The 27,029-nt window shown below is 41.9% G+C and overlaps 1 protein-coding gene across 7 annotated transcripts in view; it reads right to left on the bottom strand.

Moving 5' to 3' along the window:
• Positions 1-1,403: 1,403 nt before the first annotated feature.
• LOC112258060 (rho guanine nucleotide exchange factor 12-like) overlaps positions 1,404-27,029 on the bottom strand; it is a 149,215-nt gene continuing 123,589 nt past the window's right edge. For all 7 annotated transcript variants that reach the window (XM_042326969.1, XM_024432140.2, XM_024432139.2 and 4 more), the window contains 18 exons: positions 26,818-26,853; positions 25,684-25,841; positions 23,877-24,023; positions 23,600-23,685; positions 22,594-22,719; positions 21,660-21,774; positions 19,015-19,115; positions 18,319-18,396; positions 16,914-16,989; positions 15,328-15,495; positions 13,638-13,725; positions 13,222-13,299; positions 12,929-13,023; positions 12,524-12,811; positions 9,324-9,629; positions 8,436-8,650; positions 5,230-5,302; positions 1,404-3,239 (listed from right to left, as the gene is read on the bottom strand). In XM_042326969.1, coding sequence (XP_042182903.1) covers positions 3,229-3,239; positions 5,230-5,302; positions 8,436-8,650; positions 9,324-9,629; positions 12,524-12,811; positions 12,929-13,023; positions 13,222-13,299; positions 13,638-13,725; positions 15,328-15,495; positions 16,914-16,989; positions 18,319-18,396; positions 19,015-19,115; positions 21,660-21,774; positions 22,594-22,719; positions 23,600-23,685; positions 23,877-24,023; positions 25,684-25,841; positions 26,818-26,853 — 2,245 coding nt within the window. In that variant the 3' untranslated portion in view covers positions 1,404-3,228. The remainder of the gene's footprint in view (positions 3,240-5,229; positions 5,303-8,435; positions 8,651-9,323; positions 9,630-12,523; positions 12,812-12,928; positions 13,024-13,221; positions 13,300-13,637; positions 13,726-15,327; positions 15,496-16,913; positions 16,990-18,318; positions 18,397-19,014; positions 19,116-21,659; positions 21,775-22,593; positions 22,720-23,599; positions 23,686-23,876; positions 24,024-25,683; positions 25,842-26,817; positions 26,854-27,029) is intronic.

Below are 27,029 nucleotides of genomic sequence, written 5' to 3'. Positions count from 1 at the left end.
GAGATGAAGAAGTCAGCGGGGTGATGGTCTATGTACAGGTTACATACATTGCATGAGAAATCCTTGACATTTCCCTGGGGAGCCGTCATGTTTATTAGGCATGGATATGGGGGAGATGAACGAGAGGAGGCTGTGGCACCTGATATCGGTGACACAGGAATGGACTGGCGAAGGAGGTCGGAGTTCATCGATTCGTTCCTCCCGTCGGGCTAGACATAGCTGCAGCTCCGCTGAATCCACCTGTCATTTTTTGGCGAGGTATTCTGTAATGAACACGATTGGAAACAGAGAGCTGCTTTCAAGCGCAGGGCACAGCAGGTGTTTATTTGTAAAGGACTATAGGGGGAGGCAGGTAGCTGGGTCCAGGGGCAGGAAGACGGTCATACACAGGGGGTCCAAAAAAGCAACAGTACAGGCAGGGAAAAGGCTAGGAACGTCGTCCGGGAGATCAGGCAATAGGTTGATAACAGGAAATACGATAGGCTAAAGTACAGGCAGGGAATAGGCAAAAAGGAGTTGTTAGTGAGGCAGGCAAAAACTATCATACACGGGAGGATTCAATTACCCGAAAAACAGAGCTTCGAATAGAAGTGTGTCACAAAACAAACAATACCTCACAATGATGGGCTGCAAAGAACTGAACTAAATAGAGGGAGAGGGAGCTGCGTTCCGGGATCTACGTGTTTGAGAGTGTGAGTTGGAAGCAGACGTTACAGGACCATGTTGTAGACAAGTGAATTTCGCTTTAATGTGTTATCCCCTCGGTTGTACTCAGCGCATCTTTCCCCCAATAAAATCCATGTCAATCAATCAATCAACACATGTAGGACTACAAGGCTCTGTTTGGGTGTATTCTAAAAAAAAAGAGCTCAACGAAGTTTGAATTTACTTGGTCAAAATATATACATTCCAAAGCGGCTGACTCCCCTTTCTAATACACACTTGTGCTGTTAATTCACAACAAAAAATGTTGGGATCTTTTTGGGATCAGATATGAAAGAACCCTGGCATACTTTGAAAAATTGTCTGTGTAAAATAATTTCAGGGTGAGGAATCACGTAACATTAAGGCCAGGATTCAATCCGATCATGCTTTGTCAGCTATTTAAATGTAATTTCTGACTGAGCCAACATATGCAGCGTTTACTGTGAATGCGGTCTCCGTGAACACGGGAACATTGCCTTTTAAAGCTGTATAGCTGACAAAGCGCGATCAAATTGAATCCTGGCCTAAGTTGTGCAATACTGAACTTCCCTTTTAAGTGTCTTTAACAAGTAGTTGGGAAATATGTGTGGTCTCATTGCATTGCGAATAAAATGAAAGATAAACATGCGAAACAAGAAGGTATACCAAAATATGCTGCAGTATTTTCACATCCAAGCTCAGAGAATAATACTCCATCATCAGTGTTTCCAGCCAGCTTCTTTAATCATATTTCAAACTCATATTTCCCTCCCTCTCCCAGTAAGATGAACTGAAACAAAACGAAGACATTTTGTAATCTTTCCCTTAATTTTAAACAATAGATCAGTCAAATGTATATCGCTCATCTAAAAATAACTATTTACGTTTTCAGAGCCAGAGACCATATTAATAATAGTGCTCATAATAATATAATAAAGTCTAGACAAAAATTATAAAAATACAGATTACATGAATATTTTAGGGATAAAAGTCTTATTTTTTCAAATGTTTTAGTGGTTTCTGTTAAAATAATACATGATTGTATGATGTAGAAAGCAGAAGGAAAAAAAACAAAAAACCAACAAAACCAAGGAAATATGAAGATTGCTCTTACTTTAAGAGATGCAGTGTTGGTCATTATTGTACATAATTGTATTTCTTTTACATTTAAAATAGTCCATAGAAGTCTCTTTTTTTGTTGTTGTTCACTTCTTTGTTTCCATCCAAAATCCAAGCCACAACTTCATATTTAAACATTCTTCCAGCTGAGCTAACATTGGAGTGAAATGAATATACAGTTCTTGTTGTGCCAGTACTTTCTCAATCCAACCATGAAATCACAGAGGCCTGTGCTCTCACCCCAGAAGCTACATTTGTGAGTGAAGAGTTCCTCAGTAGCTTGTAGCCAAAGGACACAGAGTTTGGAGTTCCAGAAACAGAGAAAAAGGAAGATGTACAGCTACTGGGCACATAGCTGGGGGGGGGGGGTTCCCCCGATCTAAGAGGGTCATTGTCAATTAGGAATGGATGAATACCACATCACTTCAGGGGAATGTCAATAACAGGAACGACAGACTGTCCTCTCGTATTTTGCTATATCACACGTGCTTCCAAAGTGCCACTAATACCAGCCAGAGGAGAAACAACCACACTGAAAGATTAAGAGAAATGTTACTAACTACTAACAGTATTTCACTGGGTTGGCAAAGTAGACCTATCTAGCAGACCGAACTAGTCCTTTTTCTTGAGATGCACAACATTTTCCTTTTTTTGGAGAACTGCTTGTTTTTCTTGAGATCCAAATGACTTGAGGACCTCTTAAGGGGATAACCCTAACTTCCACTTCCAATAGTCTTCCACATCTATACATACCGAAGGGAACATTTTACTAAGTTAAAGTTAGGATTCAGCCCTAGGTGATTGAAGAATCACTTCAGAATGTCATTATAGGCATGATGGTGGGCTAACTTAACATACTATTATGTTTTGAAGTTTAGTAGAAACCACTGATTAAAAAAATCTCAATGACCATTCTCTAAACTTAAAATGTTTTGTTCTAGCGGAATTTGATCGATCTTCTGCACACTTCTCACTTTGGTGTGCCTTTGCTATGGTCCATGATCCTCTAGGCCGAAAGCATTAGCCACCACACAGGGATGCTTTAAGTTGGAATATAGGATCACGTACAGTGTGTTTCTGGACCCTGCTGGATAAATTGAAAGTGATGAGTTCCGAAGGCCCAATGCATGCGAGCAATGGGAAGATGACACTCTTATCCACAGGAGGAAAAAGATCTGGTGGTTGAGGGGGGTATAGTCCAATGGTCCTTGTGAGAAGGCTGTGGAGAGTTGTGGCGTTCGTCCCTGATTTCCGTGTGTGCCTGCGGAGTGTCTCAGTCTCCACTTTGGGTCAAAGCAGCATTGGAGGGGTGAGGGGGTGATGTGGGGGCATCAAGAGGACAGGGAGAGGTGACCAGGTGTCCCCCTTCCTGTCAATGTCACTATTTTGTTCTCTTGTGGTGGATGATTAGGGGCTCTGTCACCACTAACTCTCATCTGAAGAGAGACAGAAAACAAAGAGAGAAATAGTGAAAACATATTTCCATTTTGCTTTCCTCATCTTGTTTTGCTCTTTGATGTCTGACCACAAAACGTATTGAAGTGATAATGCCCGAGAAGTCAGTGTTTGGGAGGATATATTGGCACGGGTGTTGTTAGGCCCGAGTCGAGGGCCGCCAAACCGTGCCAATATATCCTCCAAACACCGGCTTCGAGGGCATTATCACTTTTATACAACGGGTTACCAACATATTCAAATAATTATTAACATTATTTGGATGAATTTATTTCATCCTTCCACAACACAAATCCAGAGTTGCTAGAGACGCGACCGAGTTGTTCAGTCTTTTTGTTCTGTATCTATGGACGCGCTCCAGTCGTTCATTCTAAATGTTCCATTGCCATACTGGCTGGCAACATTCTTATCCTTTGCTTGCTAGCTAGCCAACTACGGCTAACTTACAGACACACCAAACAGTGCAGAAATAATAATATCAGTAGCTGCATTAGTTTAAGCTGTTTTCAAGTGACATTTATTTGGACACATTCATAACAATGAGCTAATGAGGAACAATTTTGCCTGGGATAGAAAATGTGCTCTCTCATTAGGACACGGTTGTTCAGAGGAGCTAGCCAACAAGACAGCTAACACTAACTTCAAACTGAGGCTGGAAAGACTGGAAACTAGCTGCACTTCATTTCGTTTGACCTAGTTTTCAACTGACATTTCTTTGTATATATCCATAAAAATTATGCCAGCTGATTCATGATTTCTACTTGCTGAGAAACGCTGCTTGCCTCTCCCTCTCATCCCGACTCCTACACATTCATTACTATGGGACAGTTGGAGATCAAATTTGAATATTGAAACAATTTTGCAAAAGTCGGAGAGACAAGACAGCAAGGTTTATACAAATCTCTGCTGTTGAAAACTAAATGTTAGTCGAAAATAAATGTGAGATAATGTCTAGATGCTTTTTATAGATAGATTTTATAGATTTTTTGTAGATCAAGTTTATAACTTCCCTGTCTGGGCTGATGAGACAGTGGATTGCGCAGTCAGATGGAACAGAGGAAATAAGCATTTTAACACCATAGATTTATCTGGTGGTAACTTGTGGAATAGACACCGGCTATGATGTTCTTTTAACAAAATTAGCTTTCAGGATTAGACCCACCCATTATATACATTTAGGCCCACCCATTGTATTAGACCCACCTGTTGTATACATTTAGGCCCACCCCTTGTATTAGACCCACCTGTTGTATACATTTAGACCCACCCATTGTATACATTTAGGCCCACCCCTTGTATTAGACCCACCTGTTGTATACATTTAGGCCCACCCATTGTATTAGACCCACCTGTTGTATACATTTAGGCCCACCCCTTGTATTAGACCCACCTGTTGTATACATTTAGGCCCACCCCTTGTATTAGACCCACCTGTTGTATACATTTAGGCCCACCCGTTGCGTTAGACCCACCCGTTGTATACATTTAGGCCCACCCCTTGTATTAGACCCACCTGTTGTATACATTTAGGCCCACCCGTTGCGTTAGACCCACCCGTTGTATACATTTAGGCCCACCCATTGTATTAGACCCACCCGTTGTATACATTTAGGCCCACCCATTGTATTAGGCCCACCTGTTGTATACATTTAGGATATCCAACAACAAATCTAGTTACAAGTTGTGATACGTATTCTGTTTGTTGTCCCGTGTGTATGGTTTACTCAAACTTCAATGCTTGCAGAAATTACAATGCATTAGTGGAGCACAAGATATCTATGCTGATGTATTACAAAAGCCCTTTCAAGCATCTTGTGCATGCAAACTACTCTTGTATCTGTTCATGATCAGTAAAGTATCAGTGTGTGTCCCAAATGGCACCCTATTCCCTATAAAGCCTTATGGGACCTGGTCAAAAATAGTGCACTGTTAAAGGCTATATGGGGATGCAATATCAATAATTCACAGTACCTTTGTTCTCCTCTGTGTCAGTAGCGGATTCACTCAGCCTTTGGCGCAGTTCATTATACTTGGTTTCCACTTCCTGAAAATAAATTGTTGACAAACTTATCTCTGGTAGAACAGAAGCGATGGATAAAATGAGTGTGTGGATGGATGTGTGACTGGATGAATAGAAACATTTGATAGTATGGGCAAAAGCATGAGGGACGGAAATTATAGAATTTGAATGACTTTACTTAAAGCGCTTCTCATACATTTCTGGTACCATGAAGTTCTGGAATGTACAGTAGATGCTTTACGGGCTCCTGGTTTTTTTGTTGTTGCTATGATAACGTTTACATTTTTTATTTATTTTTTACATAATGTTTCTGCCATTGTTTCCTATGACCGAAAATAACTTCTGGACATCAGAAGAGTGATTGCTAACCTCGATTCGGATGAAGATTTCTACTTCAACAGGTCGGCGGCACAGGAAATATTGCTCACCCCGACTAGGCCCTAATACCCGACACTCGGAAGAGAAAGAGACGGCAATATAGAAAACGACATGCGGGCACCATGATAAAACTGTGGCGGTGAGTAAATAAACCACCCTCTTTTTTTCAATTGGCAATTGTACAATTACTGGAGAATAAACTTGATGATGAACTCCATTCGAGACTATCCTATCAACGGGACCTGAAGAACTGTAATATCCTATGGTTCTCAGAAACATGGCTAAACAAGGATATGGATAATATACAACATGTTTTCTCTATGCATCGGCAGAACAGAACGACAGCATCGGGTAAGCTCAAGGGGGAGGTGTGCGATTCTTAACAAGAGCTAGTGCCCAATCTTTAATATTAAGGAAGTCTTGAGGTTCTACTCGCCCGAGTTAGAAAACGTCATGATAAACTGCAGACCATACTATTTACCAAGAGTTTTCATCTACAGATGAAATCTGAAGTTTACATACACCTTAGCCAAATACATTTAAACTCAGTTTTTCACAATTCCTGACATTTTATCCTAGTAAAAATTCCATCTTAGGTCAGTCAGGATCACGACTTTAAGAATGTGAAATGTCATTAATAAATGCATTGATGACATTGCATTCCCACAGTGACAGTACGTACATATCCCAACCAGAAGCCATGGATTACAGGCAACATTCGCACTAAGCTAAAGGCTAGATCTGCCACTTTCAAGGAGCGGTACACTAACCTGGACACTTATAAGAAATCCCGCTATGCCCTTCGACGAACCATCAAACAGGCAAAGCATCAATACAGGACTAAGATCGACTCCTACTACACCGTCTCTGAAGCTCGTCGGATGTGGCAGGGGTTGCAAATTATCATGAATTACAAAGGGAAAACCAGCCGCGAGCTGCGCAGTGACACGAGTCTACCAGACGAGCTAAATGCCTTCTATGCTAGTTTTGAGGTAAGCAACACTGAACCATGCGTGAGAGCACTAGCTGTTCTGGACGAATGTGTGATCACACTCTCCGTAGCCGATGTGAGTAAGACCTTCAAACCGGTTAACATTCACAAGGCCGGAGGGCCAGACAGATTACCAGGGTATGTACTCAGTGCATGAGCTGACCAGCTGGCCAGTGTCTTCACTGACATTTTCAACATCTCCCTAACCCAGCCTGTAATACCGACATGATTCAAGCAGACCACCACAGTTCCTGTGCCCAAGAATGCCAAGTTAACCTGCCTATCGCCCCGTAGCACTCAGAGGCTACACAATTGTAGCCATGAAATGGGAACACCCATGTGAGAATGCTGTTCATTGACTCATTGCTAAGCTAAGGACCCTGGGGCTGAACACCTCCCTCTGCAACTGGATCCAGGACTTCTTGATGGGACTCCCCCAGGTGGTGAGGGTAGGTAACACATCCACCACACTGACCCTCAACACGGTGCCCCCTCAGGGGTGCGTGCTTAGTCCCCTCCTATACTCCTTGTTTTCCTATGACTGAGTGGCCGTGCACGACTCCAACACCATCATTAAGTTTGCAGATGACACGACGTGGTAGGCCTGATCACTGACGACGTTAAGGCTGCCTATAAGGAGCATGTCAGAGACCTGGCAGTGTGGTGCCAGGCCAAAAACCTCTCCCTCAATATCAGCAATACAAAGAAGCTGATTGTGGACTAAAGGAAACAGAGGGCCGAACGCACCCCCATTCACATCAACGGGGCTGAAGTGGAGCTGGTCGAGAGCTTCAAGTTCCTTTGCGTCCACATCAAAGGATCTATCATGGTCCAAACACACCAACAGAGTCAAAAAGAGGGCACGACAAACCCTCTTTCCCCTCAGGAGGCTGAAAAGATTGGGCATGGGAGAGAATCTTGACTGGTTACATTACCACTTGACATCCGACCGCAAGAGGGTAGTGTATAGGGCCCAGTACAGCACTGGGGCCAAGCTCCCTGCCATCCAGGACTTCTATACCAGGCGGTATCAGAGGCCCAGAAGGCCCTAGAAATTGTCAAAGACTCCAACCACTCAAGTCATAGACTGTTCTCTCTGCTACTCCCAAGCTAGCGGTAGTGATGTACCAAGTCTGGAACCAACAGGACCCTGAACAGCTTCTACCACGAAGCCATAAGACTGCTAAATAGTTAACCAAATAGCTACCCGACCCTTTTTGCACCAACTTTTTTGACTCATCACATACGCTGCTGCTACTGTTTTTTTTATCTCACTTTATTCCTTGTTATATGTACATATCTACCTCAATTACCTTGTACCCCTGCACATCAACTCGGTACTGGTACCCCTTGTATATAGCGAAGTTATAGTTATTCATTACATCTATTATTATTTTTATTCCATTTTTAAAACGTTTCTATAATTTGTCTATTTTCTTTCTCTCTGCATGGTTGGGAAGGGCCCGCACGCACGTAAGTAAGCATTTCACTGTTAGTCCACACCTGTTGTTTACAAAGCATGTGACAAATACAATATGATTTGATTTTGTGCCGAAGCTGCCCTGAATCATCCATCAAAGAGCCGTTAAAACTGACCTTAGATCAGACCTGGCTTCAAATACTATTTGAAATCTGTCAAATACTTTAAGTGTTTACTCTAGCCTGCCTGAAGTGCGAACACAATCAAGCACAGAAAGTATTTGAAATTATTTCAAATAGTATTTGAACCCAGGTGTGATCTAGGGGGGCAACTTCTTCATGGTACTCAAAGGGGGGTTGATGGTGTACCTTCAAGTGCTGCAGGTTGGCCTGCAGCAGGCGGATGTGGGTCATGACCTGACGGCTGAGGTTGGGGCCAGCATCCCCTGTCTGTGAGGATGAGGAGAGCAGCTTCTTCAGGTCGATGTCCGAGCCCCACTGGGCCCTGCCTCCACCCTTGCCACTCGCCTGACCGTCGTCATCTGTGCTGCTCTCCCCCGAGCCCCCCAGGACATTGTAACTGCCTGAAAAGGGAGAGAGAGGGCGCAAGAGTCTGATTTATTGCCGGGTCTTGCCCACTCTGCTCTAACGAGTAATGCATGGCTTGTGGTCATTGTAGAGGGAAACAGAGGACACATACATTTTCCTTAGAGCCTTATCCTTCAATGGTGGGGTCATAATATTTTGTTGCTTAATTAAACCGTTCAAAAGATAGTCACATTTGTAGGAAGAATGAACCAAGCGCAATTTTCTTATTTTATTTGAGAGTTTTTCTCGTGACCCCATTTTCAAATCAGGTGACCCCATATGGGGTAGCGACCCTTAGCTTGGGAAATGCCGGTTTAGAGCCATAAAGCAGATAATCTCTGAAAAGTGTAAGTTATGCCCACCTGAGAACTTTTAATGTTCACAATTAAAAAGGAAGAACCTCACACATGCATAATGATATCATAAAACAGCTTGCTATAAAATCAATAAAATGGCTATAAACACAACTTGTTCAGCTATGAGGATATTTGAACAATACACATTACAGGGTGAATCCTAACCTCCGCTTAAGTCAAATTCAAACTTGTTCTCCTATTGACATCAAAACATGACTAAGTGAAAATTCGACTTAAGCAGAAGGGGATTGGCCACTAAGTTTTCTGCCCTCCCATGACTTGTCCAGCTCCCTGAATGTCCCAGTTGGCTCACCAAAGTCCTCAGATGTCTCGAAGAAGCCTGTGTCCCCAGACGGGAGTTCTGAGGATCCTGGGGCACCCTCCTCCCTCCCCGCTGTGCCGTTCTCCGAGGAGCCAGGAGAAGATGCTGCTGCGCTCGTAGGGCCCGATGTACTGCTGTTGCTGTCCTCCGGGCCCCTCAGTGACGTCGTCCTCAGCAGGCGGGCGCCATGGGCCAAGCCCTTTCTCTGCTCCTTCTCCTTCCTATTCTCATTGTTCTTGTCGCTGCCCTCCTCTCTGCTTGTCATGTGGTTGAGAAGGACCTGCCTCAGGGCTGCCACTAGGAGAAGGAGAGACAGAGGGCAGTTAATAAAAAAAACATTTATTCAGGGGAACCCAATTGAGACCAGTCTCTCATTTACAATGATGCCCTGAGGACAAAAAAAGTCATCAAAACAGCTACAGTATAAATACATTACCTCGGGTTATTACAACAATCAATTGAAACAATTGCACACTTCAGTGAACTCATTTAACTGAGTTTTAAACTGCCCTACTGGCATCAGGTAATCCAGGTGCACTTTTTTAAAAGGTATTCCATAACTGTGGTGTGTTAACTGCTACATGGTCATGTCCATTAGGCCAATAAAAGTGTTGCGCGATTGACTGACGGTTCAATTATTGCAATCCCTTTTTTCCCCTGTGAGCTCAATGCGCATATTGCAGTTTCTTTAGAGATAAATCAGATCCAGCCTGAACTGTGCTATCGGCGACCCGTCATTCAGAGCAGGTGGGGCAGGACCTGTTTAGCTAAAAAAAATAAAAAATATTTTGCATGTTATTTTGACATTAAATCATGTCACATATCAGTTTGCAAACAATGTAAAAAAAAATGATTGCGTTAATTTTATTGTATTTAACCTTAACTAGGCATAAAGCCGCCACAATAAAGCCACATTCAAAGTCTCTTTCTTGAGTAAGGTATCTCCAAAATGCAGGTATTTCAGCCTAGCTTAGAGCTTTCTGTGGTGGAGGGGCAGCCAGCGGAATATACAGAGCGTAGACGTTGGTGATATTCTCTTGTTGCGCCGTGATTTGCTCAGTAATCTGTCACTCATCGGGACACTACGTCACCGCAGAATCTACAGAGAGAGCTAGGCAGTTCAAGTCCCTTGGGTGCTGCCATACATTTACATTACATTAGAAGTGCCCATCCAAGAAGGCTCAAGGTCATTGGCCACAGACAAAATGACGTCAAATCACATATCTACCGCAGCTTTGATTGGACTGACCATGTTACTTTAAAATCTTAGCTAGGAAGCTAGACAAGCAGTCATCATCATGAATCACGTTGACAATCTACTGGCAAATCCTTTTCAATCCTTGTCATATGAAAAAAAGTATGTATAAAAGGTATCGGTGCTCATTGGCAATTGGACATAAACAGTACATAACAAGTCGGAAATTGCAAATTCAACAATGAGTGGTTTGGAACGAATCAGTGGACACCTGCAAGTGTCGCAAAGCAATCACTAGCCTGCTATTCAGTGGAGAGGGTGTGTGGTCCAAATCTGGGTTTAAGGTTTTTTTTCTCTTTTCCAAGCTTTAAAGGATAAACATTCACATGCAACACCATGGATGAGAAAAGGTTGAATACATTGTCCATGCTGTCAATCCAGCATGACTTCTGCCTGCGTTCAAAATAACTGGAAACTTGGAACTGGGAAATTTCGACTTCAGTGAGTTCAACAACTGGGAACTCGGAAAATATTTGCTCCGACTGGGAAAATATGTTCTGAACGGTCATCCAACTCAGAATTCCAAGCTGGGAACTCAGGCCTCTTTGTACACCTGTGAACTTAAAAATAACTGATGTCATGATTTGACCTTGTTTCCCCACCCCAGAGTTCCCTGTTGTCTTGAAAGCACCCTTGATGACAAATGTTGCCCACAAGAACAACCACCATGCCACCTTCCTGTTCAAGTGAGCACAGCACAACAATGTTAAGTCCAAAAATGTCTTGTATGCTTCTGCATAAATTAGCTCATGTGCTTTTCTTCACGAGGAGGAGATACTATATGTTGTTGGGTCTGTAACCATGTTTGCCAATGACAGTCTCTTCCCATTAAAGTATTTGTTTTCAACAAAAAGTTTAGTAATGGACCCATGTAATTCCAGTTGATATTGCGAGGGTTGTTTTGTTTGCGCAATTCCTTGTCTATGCGTCTGGATCCTCGTGATTGTATTTTCCTTCAAATAGTAAGCGAACTGCACATCCATCCATCTCTCTCTCGAAGAGTCAAGGCCTCAACATCTTGCTGAATTTATCTGAACTAACATCTGAATTTCTGTCGGTGTCCATTTTGAAAGTGCTGAACAAATAGGCCTACCTCGTTGCAGCTCGTTTGTTTGCACTTGCTTATACTTAGAGCTAAGTGTTAATTATATAAGAACAAACATGAATTTACTGAACATAAATGTAATACTGTTTGAATGGTTCAAAAGTCAACTCATGTTGGCGTTCAGTATTATTAAGGACAATGAGGTTCTTATTGACTTACACAAATGCACAGGGAGTCAGTAGAAACGACATTTGTTTAAGCAAGTCTTGAGTTTGCCCCACCAAGATTTACATGCTAAAATCGCCACTGACGATGTAGTAGGGAGTTGTAATTTTCAACAGGCCAATATTATACAAAGTGGTAATTAACTCCAATGACCATAATCCATTGGGCATTAACTTGCCCGGTCCGTGTTTTCTATAGCAGGCATAAAATAGAGGCAGAAGAATGCTCGATCGTAAGGGGATATAGAGCACAGCTGTTGCTTAGCGAGGTATCTCTACCTGAAAATACATGATCTAAGTGATTGATAGTTGGTATTCAAGCAGTCATAAAAGTATGCCTTATTTACTTTGAAAAACTACCAAATAATGATTTTGTCAAACAGCATATGTAGCAGCTCTATGACGGTTAATAAGCAGTCACTAAAATCATGTGACTCTTATTAATTGTTTTATTCTGTGTTGTTACAGCATTCAGTCCAAAGTAATTGAAACCAAAGTTGAAAACAGATTATTTTTTTCATAATCGAACCAACCTCAAAAAGCACTAATCGCTCAGCACTGGACAATAAGAAACACATTTTTAGTTTCCGTAGCAAAAGATTATTATAGTGTCATTCAATCACTATGTGTCATATGGGTTTAACTAAGGCCAAGGTAGTAAACTCACAGGTTCTTAGGGCCTCCTCGGCTCTGGAGGGGGGCATGACGAAGGCATCATGGGGCTCCTGGTCATCGATGGCAATGCCTTGGCATGACCTCTCCTGGAGTAAGGGCAGTCTGTCTGCCAGCTCTCCAACCAGAAACGCTTCAACTTCCTCCTCGTCTACCTCCTCCACTTCTCTTCTGTCTAGCAGTAGCGGCGACTCTTCTTCCTTGTCGTCTGATTTGATGCTGTCGAATGGGTTGATCGATGTGGGCGTGGGTTGCAGACCAGGCGAGGAAGTGACATATTTTTCTGGGGGACACAGAAACATGGGTAATGAAGTTGTTTTAAAGCTGCAAGAAGCATAGTCAAACTCACATAACTTTTCATAGGGTCGAAAAACTAGATTAAATGTTGTGTAATTGATACCTGCGAACTGGATACTTCCCGTGGAAAGGCGGTCTGGGTCTTTGCTCAGTTTGGGTATCCCTGTGCTGATCTCCTCCACTGCGTCTCGCTCAGCACTGCAACACACATGAAAAATGCACACACGTAAATTATAAACTAGGGCGATGTGAAACGGGAGCCTTTTTTCATTTGACAGCAGAATATATAACAAGTTAAATATAAAAAATATTTATTTATATTTTATTTATATTTTATTTATTTATATATATTTATATTTATATATATAAATAGCCAAAAAAGGCCAGTTAACTTACTCGGTCTGAGGTAAAGGTATGATGTTGTGCGGTTTCATCTTCATGGTGTCTGCCCTCTGCGTTATCAGACACTGCCACCTAGTGGATGGGAGGAGCTAATGAGAAACATAGCAACCAGAGAGATAGAAAGAGAGCCCATCCCGTCTTTCTGTCAAGTGCCATCTATCTCTATGAGAGCAACTTAGCCTGGAGGGACTCGACTTAAAATTAAAATAAAACCAAGAAAATGCTGCTTTTTCAGAAATATTAGTTGGAGGACCCTTATTTCCCCCTAGAATCCTTCAACTGGAATTTCTGGAAAACCTGGGAACTTTGATAAAGTGTCCAGAATGTTTCAATCCTAGTTCCAGCCAGGTGACAACTGAATGGGAATCTTGAATTAAGTGACTTTGGGATGAACAAACAAACAGACTTACGTTCTTTGCTCGGACACGGTCTGGGCCATTAGCTCGTAGATCTGGGCTCCGTTGTCGGACATAGACAGCACGAAGAAGGACTTGTTGTCTGTCAGGGGAAGAGACAGCAGCATATCATCAGAACATATATTATGACAGTCTGCTATGTTGTCTTTCCTCTCCAAAGCCCGCCAGATATAGCCTGGTGCCAGATCTGTTTGTGCTGTATAGCCAACTCCAATGTAGCCTGGTCACTTCAGTAAAACAGAATGTGAGCTATCGCAACATCAAACAGGTCCCAACCAAACTTAGTCTAATGTCATTGTCATGCCAAACATGATGGTTGGCAAGACTGCACAAACACATCTGGGACCAGGCTACCACAAATATGATGCTTGAAGCAATTTTATTGGACATTGATTCCATGAGACTTTTCAGTGGGACCCAACATTAAGAATGTGACAGATAGAAATAGAGCATATAAAGCTGACACAAATCTCCATTTGGCATAACAGAAAATGACATCTGTTCTACACAAACTATTTCAGAATTTGTTTAAACATTACACACTCCTGAACAACCCTCTTAACTTCTTCGAGATAGGGAGCGCTCTTTTAATTTTTGGATAAAAAACGTTCCCGTTTTAAACAAGATATTTTGTCACGAAAAGATGCTCGACTATGCATGTAATTGACAGCTTTGGAAAGAACAACTCTGACGTTTCCAAAACTGCAAAGATATTATCTGTGAGTGCCCCAGAACTAATGCTACAGGCGAAACCAAGATGAAATTTCATACAGGAAATGGTCCAGATTTTGAATGCCCTGTGTTCCAATGTCTCCTTATATGGCTGTGAATGCGCCAAGAATGAGCCTGCACTTTCTGTCATTTCCCCAAGGTGTCTGCAGCATTGTGACGTATTTGTAGGCATATCAATGGAAGATTGACCATAAGAGACTACATTTACCGGGTGTCCGCCCGGTGTCCTCCGTCGAAATTATTGCGTAATCTCCAGGTCCATGCGCGTTCCATTTTCTTCAGAGGAGAAACCAAACTGCCACGAATGATTTATCATCGATAGATATGTGAAAAACACCTTGAGGATTGATTCTAAACAACGTTTGCCATGTTTCTGTTGATATTATGGAGTTAATTTGGAAAAAAGTTTGCGTTGCAAACGTGATGAACAAAACGGAGCGATTTGTCCAACACAAATAATCTTTTTGGAAAAACTGAACATTTGCTATCTAACTGAGTCTCCTCATTGAAAACATCTGAAGTTCTTCAAAGGTAAATTATTTTATTTGAATGCTTTTCTTGTTTTTGTGAAAATGTTGCATGCTGAATGCTAGGCTTAATGCTATGCTAGGCTATCAATACTCTTACACAAATGCTTGTTTAGCTATGGTTCAAAATCATATTTTGAAAATCTGAGATGACAGTGTTGTTAACAAAAGGCTAAGCTTGAGAGCAAATATATTTATTTAATTTCATTTGCGATTTTCATGAATAGTTAACGTTGCGTTATGGTAATGAGCTTGAGGCTATAAATAGGATCCCGGATACGGGATTGCTCGTCGCAACAGGTTAATTAAAGTAAGAGGACGTGGCTTGTTAGTGCTTCCTTGTGTATCTTCATGTATCGTGTCTTATGTACTCCTGCAGAATGGATTTCCCTGTGGGGACAATAAACTGAATTCAATGGACTTACCGGTGGCCACAGAGCGCACCAGCACAGTGTTGAGCTTGATGATGGGGCTAAAGATGTGCTTGGTGTCGGCGGTGCCCGCCAGGTTTTTGCTGTGGCACTTGAGGACCAACCGCTCATCCTGCTTCTGCAGCAGCACCAGGATGTCCTCCAGGAGCAGCGTGTACAGCTCTGAGGGCACAGGAGGAAGTTCAATAGGTCCAATGAAGCCATTTTTCTCTCAATATCAAATAATTTATGGGTATCAATTTAAGTACCTTACTGTAATTGTTTTGCAATTAAATTGGTAAAGAATTTTGCTAGGACTGTCTGAGAATGGTCTTAGTGGGAAACTGGAAATTAGCTGTTATTGGCAGTGAGGTTTGGACCTCTTTCTTATTGGTCTCTCTACTAATTTACGGCCTGGTGATGTCAGAAGCGTACTCATGCTACTTTTGGTTGATTAATTGGTAGTAATGTATGGGAACATTTGTATCGATCAAATTGATTTATAAAGCCCTTTTTACATCAGCCGATGTCAAAGTGCTATACAGAAACCCAGCCTAAAACCCCAAACAGCAAGCAATGCAGATGGAGAAGCACGTTGGCTAGGAAAAACACCCTAGAAAGGCAGGAACCTATAAAGAAACCTAGAGAGGAATCAGGCTCTGATGGGTGGCCAGTCCTCTTGGCTGTGCCAGGTTGAGATTATAACAGCCATGATGTTCAAACGTTCATAGATGACCAGCAGGGTCAAATAATATTAACCACAGTAGTTGTTGATGGTGCAGAAGGTCAGCACCTCAGGAGTAAATGTCAGTTGGCTTTTCATAGCCGAGCATTCAGAGTTAGACAGAAGGTGCGGTAGAGAGTATCTCTGAGTTCTGACATTTGATACAGAGAGCAGATGGTTTACAACACACAGAAAATCACTTACACTAGAGAGGACAAGCTAGTGCTTATGTAGGCTAAAACTAGCATGTGTACCCTTTTGTTTTCTACTGTATGTTGTAGCCTTCTTAGTTTTTCAGCATTACATGATGACAACTCAAGTGTACCAAAGGGCTAAGCTGAAAATGATATTAGACATTGTCCTAAAGGTACATTTAAAAAAAATATATATATACATATATACACACATATATACATATATATACACACATGTATATATACATATATATACATATATACACACATATACACACATATATACATATATACACACATATATATACATATATATACATATATATATATACATACATATATATACATATATATATACATACATATACACATATATACACACACATTTATATATATACATATATACATATATATACACACATATATACATATATATACACACATATATACATATATACACACATATATACATATATACACACATATATACATATATATACATATATATACATACATATACATACATATATATACATATATACATATATACACATATATATATATATACACACATATATACATATATATACACACATATATATATATACACATATACATATATATATATATATATATGACTCTACATTATTTAAAACACATTATGTTAAATTGTGGGCACCTACCGATTGTCTTGTCTTTGTTGACCTTCCAGGAGAGAGGTCCCTCATGCACCATCTTCCTCTTGGTCAGGTCCAGGCTCTACAGACGCACACACACAATTTTATTTAACCCTTATTTTAACAGGTAAGTTGACTGAGAACACATTCTCATTTACAGCAACGACCTGGGGAATGGTGTCCATGATGGTATGATGGCCAGATTGGGAATTTAGCCAGGACACCAAGGTTTACACTCCTACTCTTACTTTAGTGACCACAGAAAGTCAGAACACCAGTTCAACATCCCGTCGGAAAGACCGCACCTTACACAGGGCAATGTCCCCAATCACTGCCTTGGGGCATAGAGTGCCACATTATGAGTGATAATAACCATAACATCTAGTGGTCAAACAGGGAAATGGTTCCAATCGTTTTTCTACCATTCAATTTGCCCATAGAGATTTTTTAGAAAGACTTAAAATAATAATCTTCCGTGTAGGCTTACCCTGGCGTGACGTTTTGATAACTGTGCAAATAGGTCTAGGTGACTTTTATGAATATATTCACCTGTATTTACCCCCCGAAAATTAAATGCTAATTGGCTGCCAATGTGGTTCATAAAGAACTACAAATGCCATGATCTGGATGAGACTGAAACAGAGGCAAATGTAAGAATCTCCGGATTAACTATCTAATGTTAGCTAAATTTAGTAATGAATAAATTGACAATTCTGTGAACTATCTTGTGGAAGTTTTAAATTGCCGCAATACCTGTTAGCAAAGGTGTCAACTAGAGATGATGTGCAGGAGCTTGCAGGGATTTGTAGTCTTGCATGATGTCTACTTTGATGCTAATTAGCATTTTCAAATCTGAGAGTAAATAGAGAGGAATATATTGATAAAAGTCAACTTGTCCGAGAGAGATTTACATGGTTATCAAAACATCACGCCAGGGTGAGCCTACACGAAACACAGCCCTTATTTTAAGTGATTCTAATATCCCCTATGGGAAAAAACTATTGGAACCATTTCCCTATTTGAATGCTATGTTTTATGGCCTCCACTGTGGGCTCTATTAGGATATTTTCTTTTGACCAGAGGAAAGAGTGCCTCCTACTGGCCCTCCAACACCACTTTCAGCAACATCTGGTATCCCATCCAGGGACTGACAAGGACCAACCCTGCTTAGCTTCGGAAGCAAGCCAGCTGTGGGATGTAGGGTGGTATGCTGCTGACGACTCTGACACGCGTGTACACGTAGAGACCACGCCAGCGCACAAATCAGAACAGGCACCTTTCTAAAGCTGTATGCCTACTGGGGTTGTTGCCAATGAGCATATGTCATTAATCAACTTCCCTGGTCAAACAAAGGTACATGCATGTAAATAAATGGTGAGACAAGTGGAGGAATAGAGGAGTTGAGTCTCACCTTGAACTCTGAGATCATTGGGTTCTCACTCTGTTTGAGTGAGGACAGGTCCAGGCGTCTTTGGTAGTCCTCTAACCTCTGTAGGGAGAGGAGCACACAGACTTATCAGCACTGGCTAGACAGGACCTATTCAGTCCCTTCGCTGATATATTGTGGTAGAAAGGTGGCAGGCATAAGAGATGCACTGTTTACTATATTTTACATGAATACTGTTTACACAGGAAACTCATGTATTTGTTTAAGCATTTACTATAAAATAGAAGAGAACCCATTTGGTGTTAGGCTGTTCTGCTTCAGGTGAGCTCACTGCCAGAGCAATACATCAATTATTAACATTTGAATACAATTTGAGGCTGGGGTGGTGGTGGACTAGCAGAAAACAGACAACGCATAGCAGGTGGCAGCAATAGTTACAGGAGCAGCAATATTAAGCAGAAAAGACAAACCAATCGCATAGCTAGGATATGTGTGCACAACTGGTCAACTTAAATAGACTGCCATATTAAGGTAGGAAGTGTTGTTTGAATCCCTTTATCAGTTTCCCAACTGAACTGGCTTCGATTAATTTTGCTTGCAAGTGTCAAACAGTTTTCCACCGATTCATTTAATATCCACCATCAACATGACAACTGTTGGTGTAGCTCAGCTGTGGACATGTGTCTAGTCCCAGTGGTTCTCCTCTCCATAGTCAGTTACCTGTTTGTTCTCTGCCTCTTTCACTGTCTGGTTGACATAGTTGAGGATCTTCCTGCAGCACTCCCCGGCCCTCTTCACCTTGTCCCTCTCCGCTGCATCCTCTGTCAGGAAAAAAAATCACAAACTGATGATATCAGTCTTATGGATCGGATGCCTGGTTTTGCCAATGTACTTTGTCGGACCTGCCAGTAGTGCAGACCAGGACAGAGGCTATGCCCAGTGTGTGCTCATGACCTGAGAAAGGGGGAGGGAGTGGGGATGTAATATTTAGTAGTTTAAATCCAAAAATGCATTCTGATTGTCATAAGGTGGGGTCAAATTGACCGTTTTGTTTTGTCACAGAAAGGGATCAAATGTGTTAATACCACTCATCCCCCACGCTGCCGGCTGACCAACAAGATTGAGAAGAGCCAGCGCCTAGCACCAGCAGGATGAGGGCGACAACACAACAAGCACCTGCACCTCCGTTACTCCAGCCACTAGCACCTGACGACCTGTTGGATCTAACCAAAACTGAATCAGTGGAAGCAGTTGATTGATTCTTGCAAAGTGAAATCGTAACCACAGTCCCACTCAGTGCTCTTCAAAGTTACGGTGGGCCTTTGTCAGCAATTCCGACTGTGCTGTTGTCACTGGAACATGGATTTGGATAAACATTTGGGACATCTAGAGCAATGTGCGAAAATTCCTTCTCCACTCTGAAGAACGTATTCAGTGAACACAGAATTGTTACATCAACGAAAAGCCCAGCTTGTCTAGCTGGCATTTGATAGGGGGCCTGACAAGTACATTTCGCCAGGAAGGAAAATGGAATCAGAAAATGTATGAGATTAAACACAACATGGAGGAGGCTGCAACTTGTGTAAATGGTAAGCTACAACCTTTATGGGCCTCCGTGCCAGAATTATGAATTCATTGATTTTCCCTCATGTTCTACTGTTTCTTCTACTGTTTGTTTGGCAGATATTTTTTATGTCACAGTTTTAGATGTTTGCTTTTTACTTCAATGCATCTTTTAGATTTATCTATGATTCTTAATGTCATTGCTTGCGTTTGTGGGTCTAATGGCTATTGATAGATATACAGATTTTGTTATTTGATGGGTATAGGGACAATGACCAATGTAGTGTTTCGGTTGTGCTCTGTGGTGACGATGAAATAGGCAGTGCATCCAACGTTATCCTTTCATCGCACTGACTGGTGGTAAGCCTTCTTTCCATGGTCCTGAATCAATGGTTATGGTGTGTGCTGTTTTAATGAGCGCATCTTGGGCTACCAGTCTCCGTGGGCTTTTCTTCAACATTGCGTGTTTTCTTGTGTACAAAAGTAAAACTATACCTTATTTGTTTTTGTTAATTTACAGATAGCCAGGGGCACACTCCAAAGCTCAGAGATCATTTGCAAACAAAGCATTTGTGTTTAGTGAGTCGGCCAGATCAGAGGCAGTAGGGATGACCAGGGATGTTCTCTTGATAAGTGTGTGAAATTAACAATTTTCCTATATCCAGTTAAGTACTTTTGGGTGTCAGGAAAAATGTATGGAATAAAAAGTTTAAAAAAATCTTTAGGAATGTAGTGAAGTAAAAGTAAAACATTTTCAAAAATATAAATAGTAAAGTACAGATACCAAGAAACTACTTAAGTAGTACTTTCAAATATTTTAACTTAAGTACTTTATACCACTGCAAATTAGCTACTGCCATGTAGGACATTTCACATCAGCTATTACTATAGAATATGCACTTATTTTGATTTAGTTTTCCTTACTGAAACTCTCCCACACAGAAAATATTGCGTCCCTGGAGAAGTGGCGGCTTGGTTACGCTCATTGCGTCGTGTGTCAAAATCGACAGAAACAAAGCCTATAGTTCTAATTATTGCAGTTTAAGCGATGAAGCCTGTAAGAATATTTGACAAGCTAGTGGTGCTCACCCTTTCGAGTTGATCTGTGCGTGTTGGTAGGCGCAAATTATGTGTAGGCCTAATGCAGCTATGGTTGCATTTCGGGTGCACATGTCGTAGTGGGGTGCATACTGTATCTTTCTTTTGTTATTATATAAAGCGACAGTTGTTGATGTGAACGGCTACAGTTTAGATACATTTTGTATATTTGAACAGTAGTAGGACTTTTCCCACCATGTGTTATTGAGGCGCTAAAGCAATACTAGTAGTTGTGCTCTTCCATGTATTTAAAATGCCTCCTCAGGCATGTCACCCTGGAGCTGGGCCTGCAAATAAGTGCAATACAGTCTTATGGAGTGGGCCAAATAAGTGCACTACAAGACCAAGAATGTGAAGGGATGGGATGATGATGCCGGCTTCAGTTATAGCCTAATCTTCAGAATAATTTCTTCTTCAGATTTTACAATCTCTGGTTGTAAAAGTTTGAGTAGCTAAATCTGCAGTACTGCCATTGAAAAAGGCTTTCCTTTAGTTCAGTAATGTTATTAAATATTAGAAGATCATAGGGCTTGGAAATACACCCCTCTTCAATCAACCATAAAGAAATGCAATACTTATCTTCCAACAGGTAGACTCAGAAGAAGAGAGATACAACTTATTCCAAATTATTTTCAGGCCCAAGTCTCCATTTTTAATAGTTGTGTGGACAGACAGGGTTTTATAGTGGTGTCTGTCTACTGTACCTGTGTACTTGGCTATGCTCTCCAGCAGCAGTGGATACTTGGTCAGCCTCTGCATCTCCACTGGAATGATATCCTTCAGCTGGAGTCTGCGACACAGACGGTTGCTCTCAGCCTCCTTCGGGAAGAGACACACACCCGAGTCAATACTACAGTCACTCACTCCAGATCACCTCAGTTCATCCATGTCTTGAATCTCCCCATCTATAACTGAGCTTGTGTGGTTAGGATGATGCCCTCTAAGTCACGCTTGAGGGAGTGAATAACGTTGTATTGTTCTATATTGAATTGCAATGTGTAGTGCAGTATAGTATAATACTGTATATTGCACTACATTAGTACAGTATAATAAAGTATTGTATAGTATAACATACCATAGTTTAGAAAAGCATAGTATATAGTTTGGTATTCATGGGTTGCACCTCACGTCATTGTTATGAACATTCTTAAGACGGCTCATCCATGGGGTTAATGATTGTTTAGTCTAAATTACACTATATTGGCTTGGAAATACGATGACATTGCTAAAGTAGGTGAATAGTTAGTAGGAAACATAAAATAATATTAGGATGTCGTCAAATTTAATTTAAATAATATTGTCATTCTCAATAGAAAAGTTAGCTAGCTAAAATCCGGTGCTTTCCCCTCAATCTTACCTATCTAGCTAACGTTATACTACATCTAAAGTCAATCTGACGACATCGCAATGATGACAACAGTCATTTTTTTCCTACAAATGTTTAGCTTCCTATAGAAATCTAATTGTGTGTCCAAGCCACTATGATGCACTTCAGACAAAATCTAAATTAGCTGCAATTATGAAAGCATTGAGTAGAAAGTCCAGTCCTCAAGACAACCTTCACAACAAAATTGTGACGCAACATGCAACCCATGACTAGTACAGTACAATATAGTATAGTTAAGTATATTGTCGAACCTGCATAAAGGAGGTGAAGCGCTGGTCCTTCTTCTGCCGGGTCTTGATGAGTTCCAGGGCGAAGGGCTGGTTACTGCAGAAGGTGCCCACCGCCCGCTTGATCTTCTCCTCCTCGCCATCACTGAACTACATATGCACACACAGAAGGACATGGTAACATGTGCAAAAACACATACGCACGGAGGGACATGGACACACCGGTACGCACGGAGGGACATGGACACACCGGTACGCACGGAGGGACATGGACACACCGGTACGCACGGAGGGACATGGACACACCGGTACGCACAGAGGGACAAGGACACACCGGTACGCACGGAGGGACATGGACACACCGGTACGCACGGAGGGACATGGACACACCCGTACGCACGGAGGGACATGGACACACCCGTACGCACGGAGGGACATGGACACACCCGTACGCACAGAGGGACATGGACACACCCGTACGCACAGAGGGACATGGACACACCCGTATGCACAGAGGGACATGGACACACCCGTACGCACAGAGGGACATGGACACACCCGTACGCACAGAGGGACATGGACACACCCGTACGCACAGAGGGACATGGACACACCCGTACGCACAGAGGGACATGGACACACCCGTACGCACGGAGGGACACGGACACACCCGTACGCACGGAGGGACAGAGGGACACGGACACACCCGTACGCACGGAGGGACACGGACACACCCGTACGCACGGAGGGACACGGACACACCCGTACGCATGGAGGGACACAAAGACAAACACACGCACGGGCATGGACAGACAAACACACACACGTACACAGAAAATGACACGCGCACACACACACACAACAACAATGTTATCCCAATGGCTTTTGGATGTACAGTAATACTCCCCCCTCTCCTTTCCTGCAGTGACGGAAAGTTTGTACCAAATGGCCCATAGGGCTCTGGTCAAATGCAATGCACTATAAAAGGGAATAGGGTGCCATTTAGGATGCAAGTTGAGTCTTTTCTTACCCAAGCTAGTAGATCGTCTCCTATCAGGTCTATCACTGACGTCTCGTTCTTCTTCCGAATGACTGTCACCTGTTCTGTTATCGACACTAGAGGGGAAGAGAAAAGCGATTACATGAGATGAGATAGCAAGGATTGGATATGCACAACATAAAAAGTCAGGGAAAATTATACATCTGTTTGGGAATAGGTCCATATCAATGATTTAGGAAGTGAAAATGGAAGTTGGGATTAGCCCTGAGAGAAGAGTTTAACCGACACTGACATACACACAGCGTACCATGTAGCTGGACAATCTCCTCTAGGTTAGTAAAGATGTGTTTAATGTCTCCAGGAGGCAGGATGCTGTCTCGGGTTAGTTTCTGGTAGAACACGTTATCCAGAACCTTCAACATCCTCAGGTGGGCTCGCTCTGTGTAGAACAGCTCTGTGGAGACACGCACAAAGTCAGACCCAAAGAATTAAACAGAACAAGACTGCTGTCAGCACATTCTAAAGCTATGCAGGCCTATGACATCAGCCACTAGTGTATTTTATACAACGGGTGTGTCTAATCGTAATCCTAAATCCATGATGATAAAATGCTTATTTCCTCTGTTCCACCTGACTGCACAATCCACTATTTCATCAGCCCAGGCAGGGAAGTTATAAACTTGATCTCCACTATAAAAAGCATCTAGACATTATTTCACATTTCTTTAAGACTAACATTTAGTTTTCAACAGCAGAGATTTGTATAAACCTTGCTGTCTGTCTCTGACATTTGCAACATTGTTTCAATGAACGTGTAGGGGTCGGAAGAGAGAGGCGGGCAGAGTGTCTCAGCCATTCGAAATCATGAATGAGCTGGCATCATTTTTATGGATATATACAAAGAAATGTCAATTGAAAAAAGGTCAAACGAAGTGCAGCTAGTTTGGAGTCTTTCCAGCTTCAGTTTGAAATGATTGTGTTGTGCAGAGGCGAACTCCTCTGAACAACAGTGTTCTAACGAGAGAGCACATTTTCTATGCCAGGCGAAATTGTTCCTCATTAGCTTATTGCTATCGATGTATCCAAATAAATGTCACTAGAAAAACAGCTTAAACAAATGCAGCTACTGTTGTTATTCTTTCTGCACTGTTTGGCGTGACTAAGTTAGCCGTTGTTGGCTAGCTAGCAAGCAAAGGATTAGAACGTTGCCAGCCAGTATGGCAATGGAACATTTCGAACGAATGACTGGGCCGCGTCCATAGATGCAGAACCAATAGAACAAACGACCAGCCGGCTTGGGTAGCAACCTTAGATTTGTTTTGGGACTATATGTTGAGGAAGGATGAAATAGTATCAATAAATTCATCAAAATAAAGTTTATGAAAATATGTCATTAGGTTATCAATCATTATTGGAATATGTTGGTAACCCATTGTATAACAGTGATAATGCCCTCGAAGCCGGTGTTTAGAGGATCTATTGGCACGGTTTGCAATATCCGTGCCAATATATCCTCCAAACCCCGGCTTTGAAGGCATTGTCACTTAGATGTATCTCTATGGTCATAAACTAGGTGGAACCCATCTTCTTCCCAATAGATGGCATCATTCTAACATGACCACATCTGACTTAAGACAATGAGGTGGAAACAAGATTTTCTTTTGGGATTGAGGCCTACAAATCCCATGGTATATCAGGATCTACACAACATATGTTGACGAATTTGGACACTTTTCAATGAAAACATCACACAAACTTTAGTGGCTTGTTGTTTAGCTAGCGGATCTACAATCACTGATACTCATAGTGAAAAAGTTCACCACTTGAATGGACACAGTAGCCTTGGTCATGGACACAAACTCAAATAACTAATTAGGTCAGGCTGGGGCAGCTAGGATATAAAGCTATGCATGAAAATATAGAGAACAAATTCTAATCCAGCACATCATACTTGCCATCTCAATAACCATGTCTCTTAACAGCTAACATGAAACTACTTGCAATATTCAACAAATCTATCTTCAGCAGACTGATAGCATGAAACTACTCTATGTGTATGATTGATCCCCAGGCAGCTGTACATTATGTGAAAGAAAAATGGTCACCGGCCTCACCGTTGATGACTTCCTGTCTCTTGATCTCCTGTGGTGTCAGGCCCGCCAGGACCTCTCGGCTGACTAGCGTCTGCCAGTTGGGAGAGTCCTGCTTGCACTCGATCTCATTCCCCAGGTCGTCCTCATTCGGCACATCTGGAAAGCCTAAACCCTGCATCCTGACATGAGAACAACAAGTCGCTGATGATGATACCTGGATTGTGTTCATTAGGGCATGCAGTGGCAACATTTTTTCAACAGAAAATGAAAACAAGCATTTCTTATTGGATAAGAGTTCAGGTAGTCCCTCCCTGTTTCAGTCAGTCTTCTTCTGGTTGGTTTTATTTACCTTTACCTAATGAACATGGCCCTGGGGCCATTTAAACAACATTAAAGCGCAAGTCTCCGATTGAAATCAATGTGTGATTAATTGGGAAAGTTACCAAGTTACTAAGTGCAGATGTCAAGCCTTTAATAATAGGTTGAGAGATGTGGACTAGTAACTCAATCAATTCTATTCAAAGATTTCGCCAGAGTTAAGAGGCTCCCGAGTGGCGCAGCAGTCTAAGGCACTGCAACTCAGTGCTAGAGGCGTCACTACAGACCCTGGTTCGATCCCGGGCTGTATCACAACCAGCCGTGATCGGGAGTCCCATAGGGTGGCTCACAATTGGCCCAGCGTTAGGGGAGGGTTTGGTCGGGGTAGGCCGCCTTGTAAATAAGAGTTTGTTCTTAACTGACTTGCCTCGTTAACTAAAGGTTAAATAAATCAAGTTTAATCACATTAATGATGATTAATCAAGCACCACTGATTCAGTTCAATAAATTGTGTGGGAAATGCAAACCCTTTGAATAGCTGATGCCACAGAACAACTGAGGAAAAACAGTTCTGATTCATGCCAAACCTTCATACGACTACAGAGACCAAAAAAATATCTAAATAAAATAAACAGACCTGGATTCAAATACTATTTGAAATAATTTAAAATTCTTTATCCGTACTTGATAAGCTTGCCTGGCTAAATTGACCAATGGAACAGTCAAACTAGCGCAACTGCAACGATTACCTGGGTTCAAATACTATTTGAACCCAGGTCTGTAAACAACATCACATGAAATAGACAACAACACAAATAAAAGTAAAAAAAGACTCACCTCCGGGCTGGTTTGGGTGTGCCTCCCTCTGGAACTCTGGAGAGAGAAGATCACAGTCCCCGTCAACACATTTTCTACCGAGCCCAAATCCCGGAGGTCCTAAGGCATAGATTGGAGAACTCCCCATCTCCAAGCAATACACCATAAGAGGACATATTATTTCAATGAGTTTCAATAAGGTAATGAATGATCAGAGACAAAGAAAGGGATTT

The sequence above is a fragment of the Oncorhynchus tshawytscha genome, linkage group LG09 (assembly GCF_018296145.1).
Source record: "Oncorhynchus tshawytscha isolate Ot180627B linkage group LG09, Otsh_v2.0, whole genome shotgun sequence".
NCBI lineage: Eukaryota > Metazoa > Chordata > Actinopteri > Salmoniformes > Salmonidae > Oncorhynchus > Oncorhynchus tshawytscha.
Note: the sequence above shows the minus strand (reverse complement) of the source record. Positions and strands in the feature narration are given on the sequence as shown.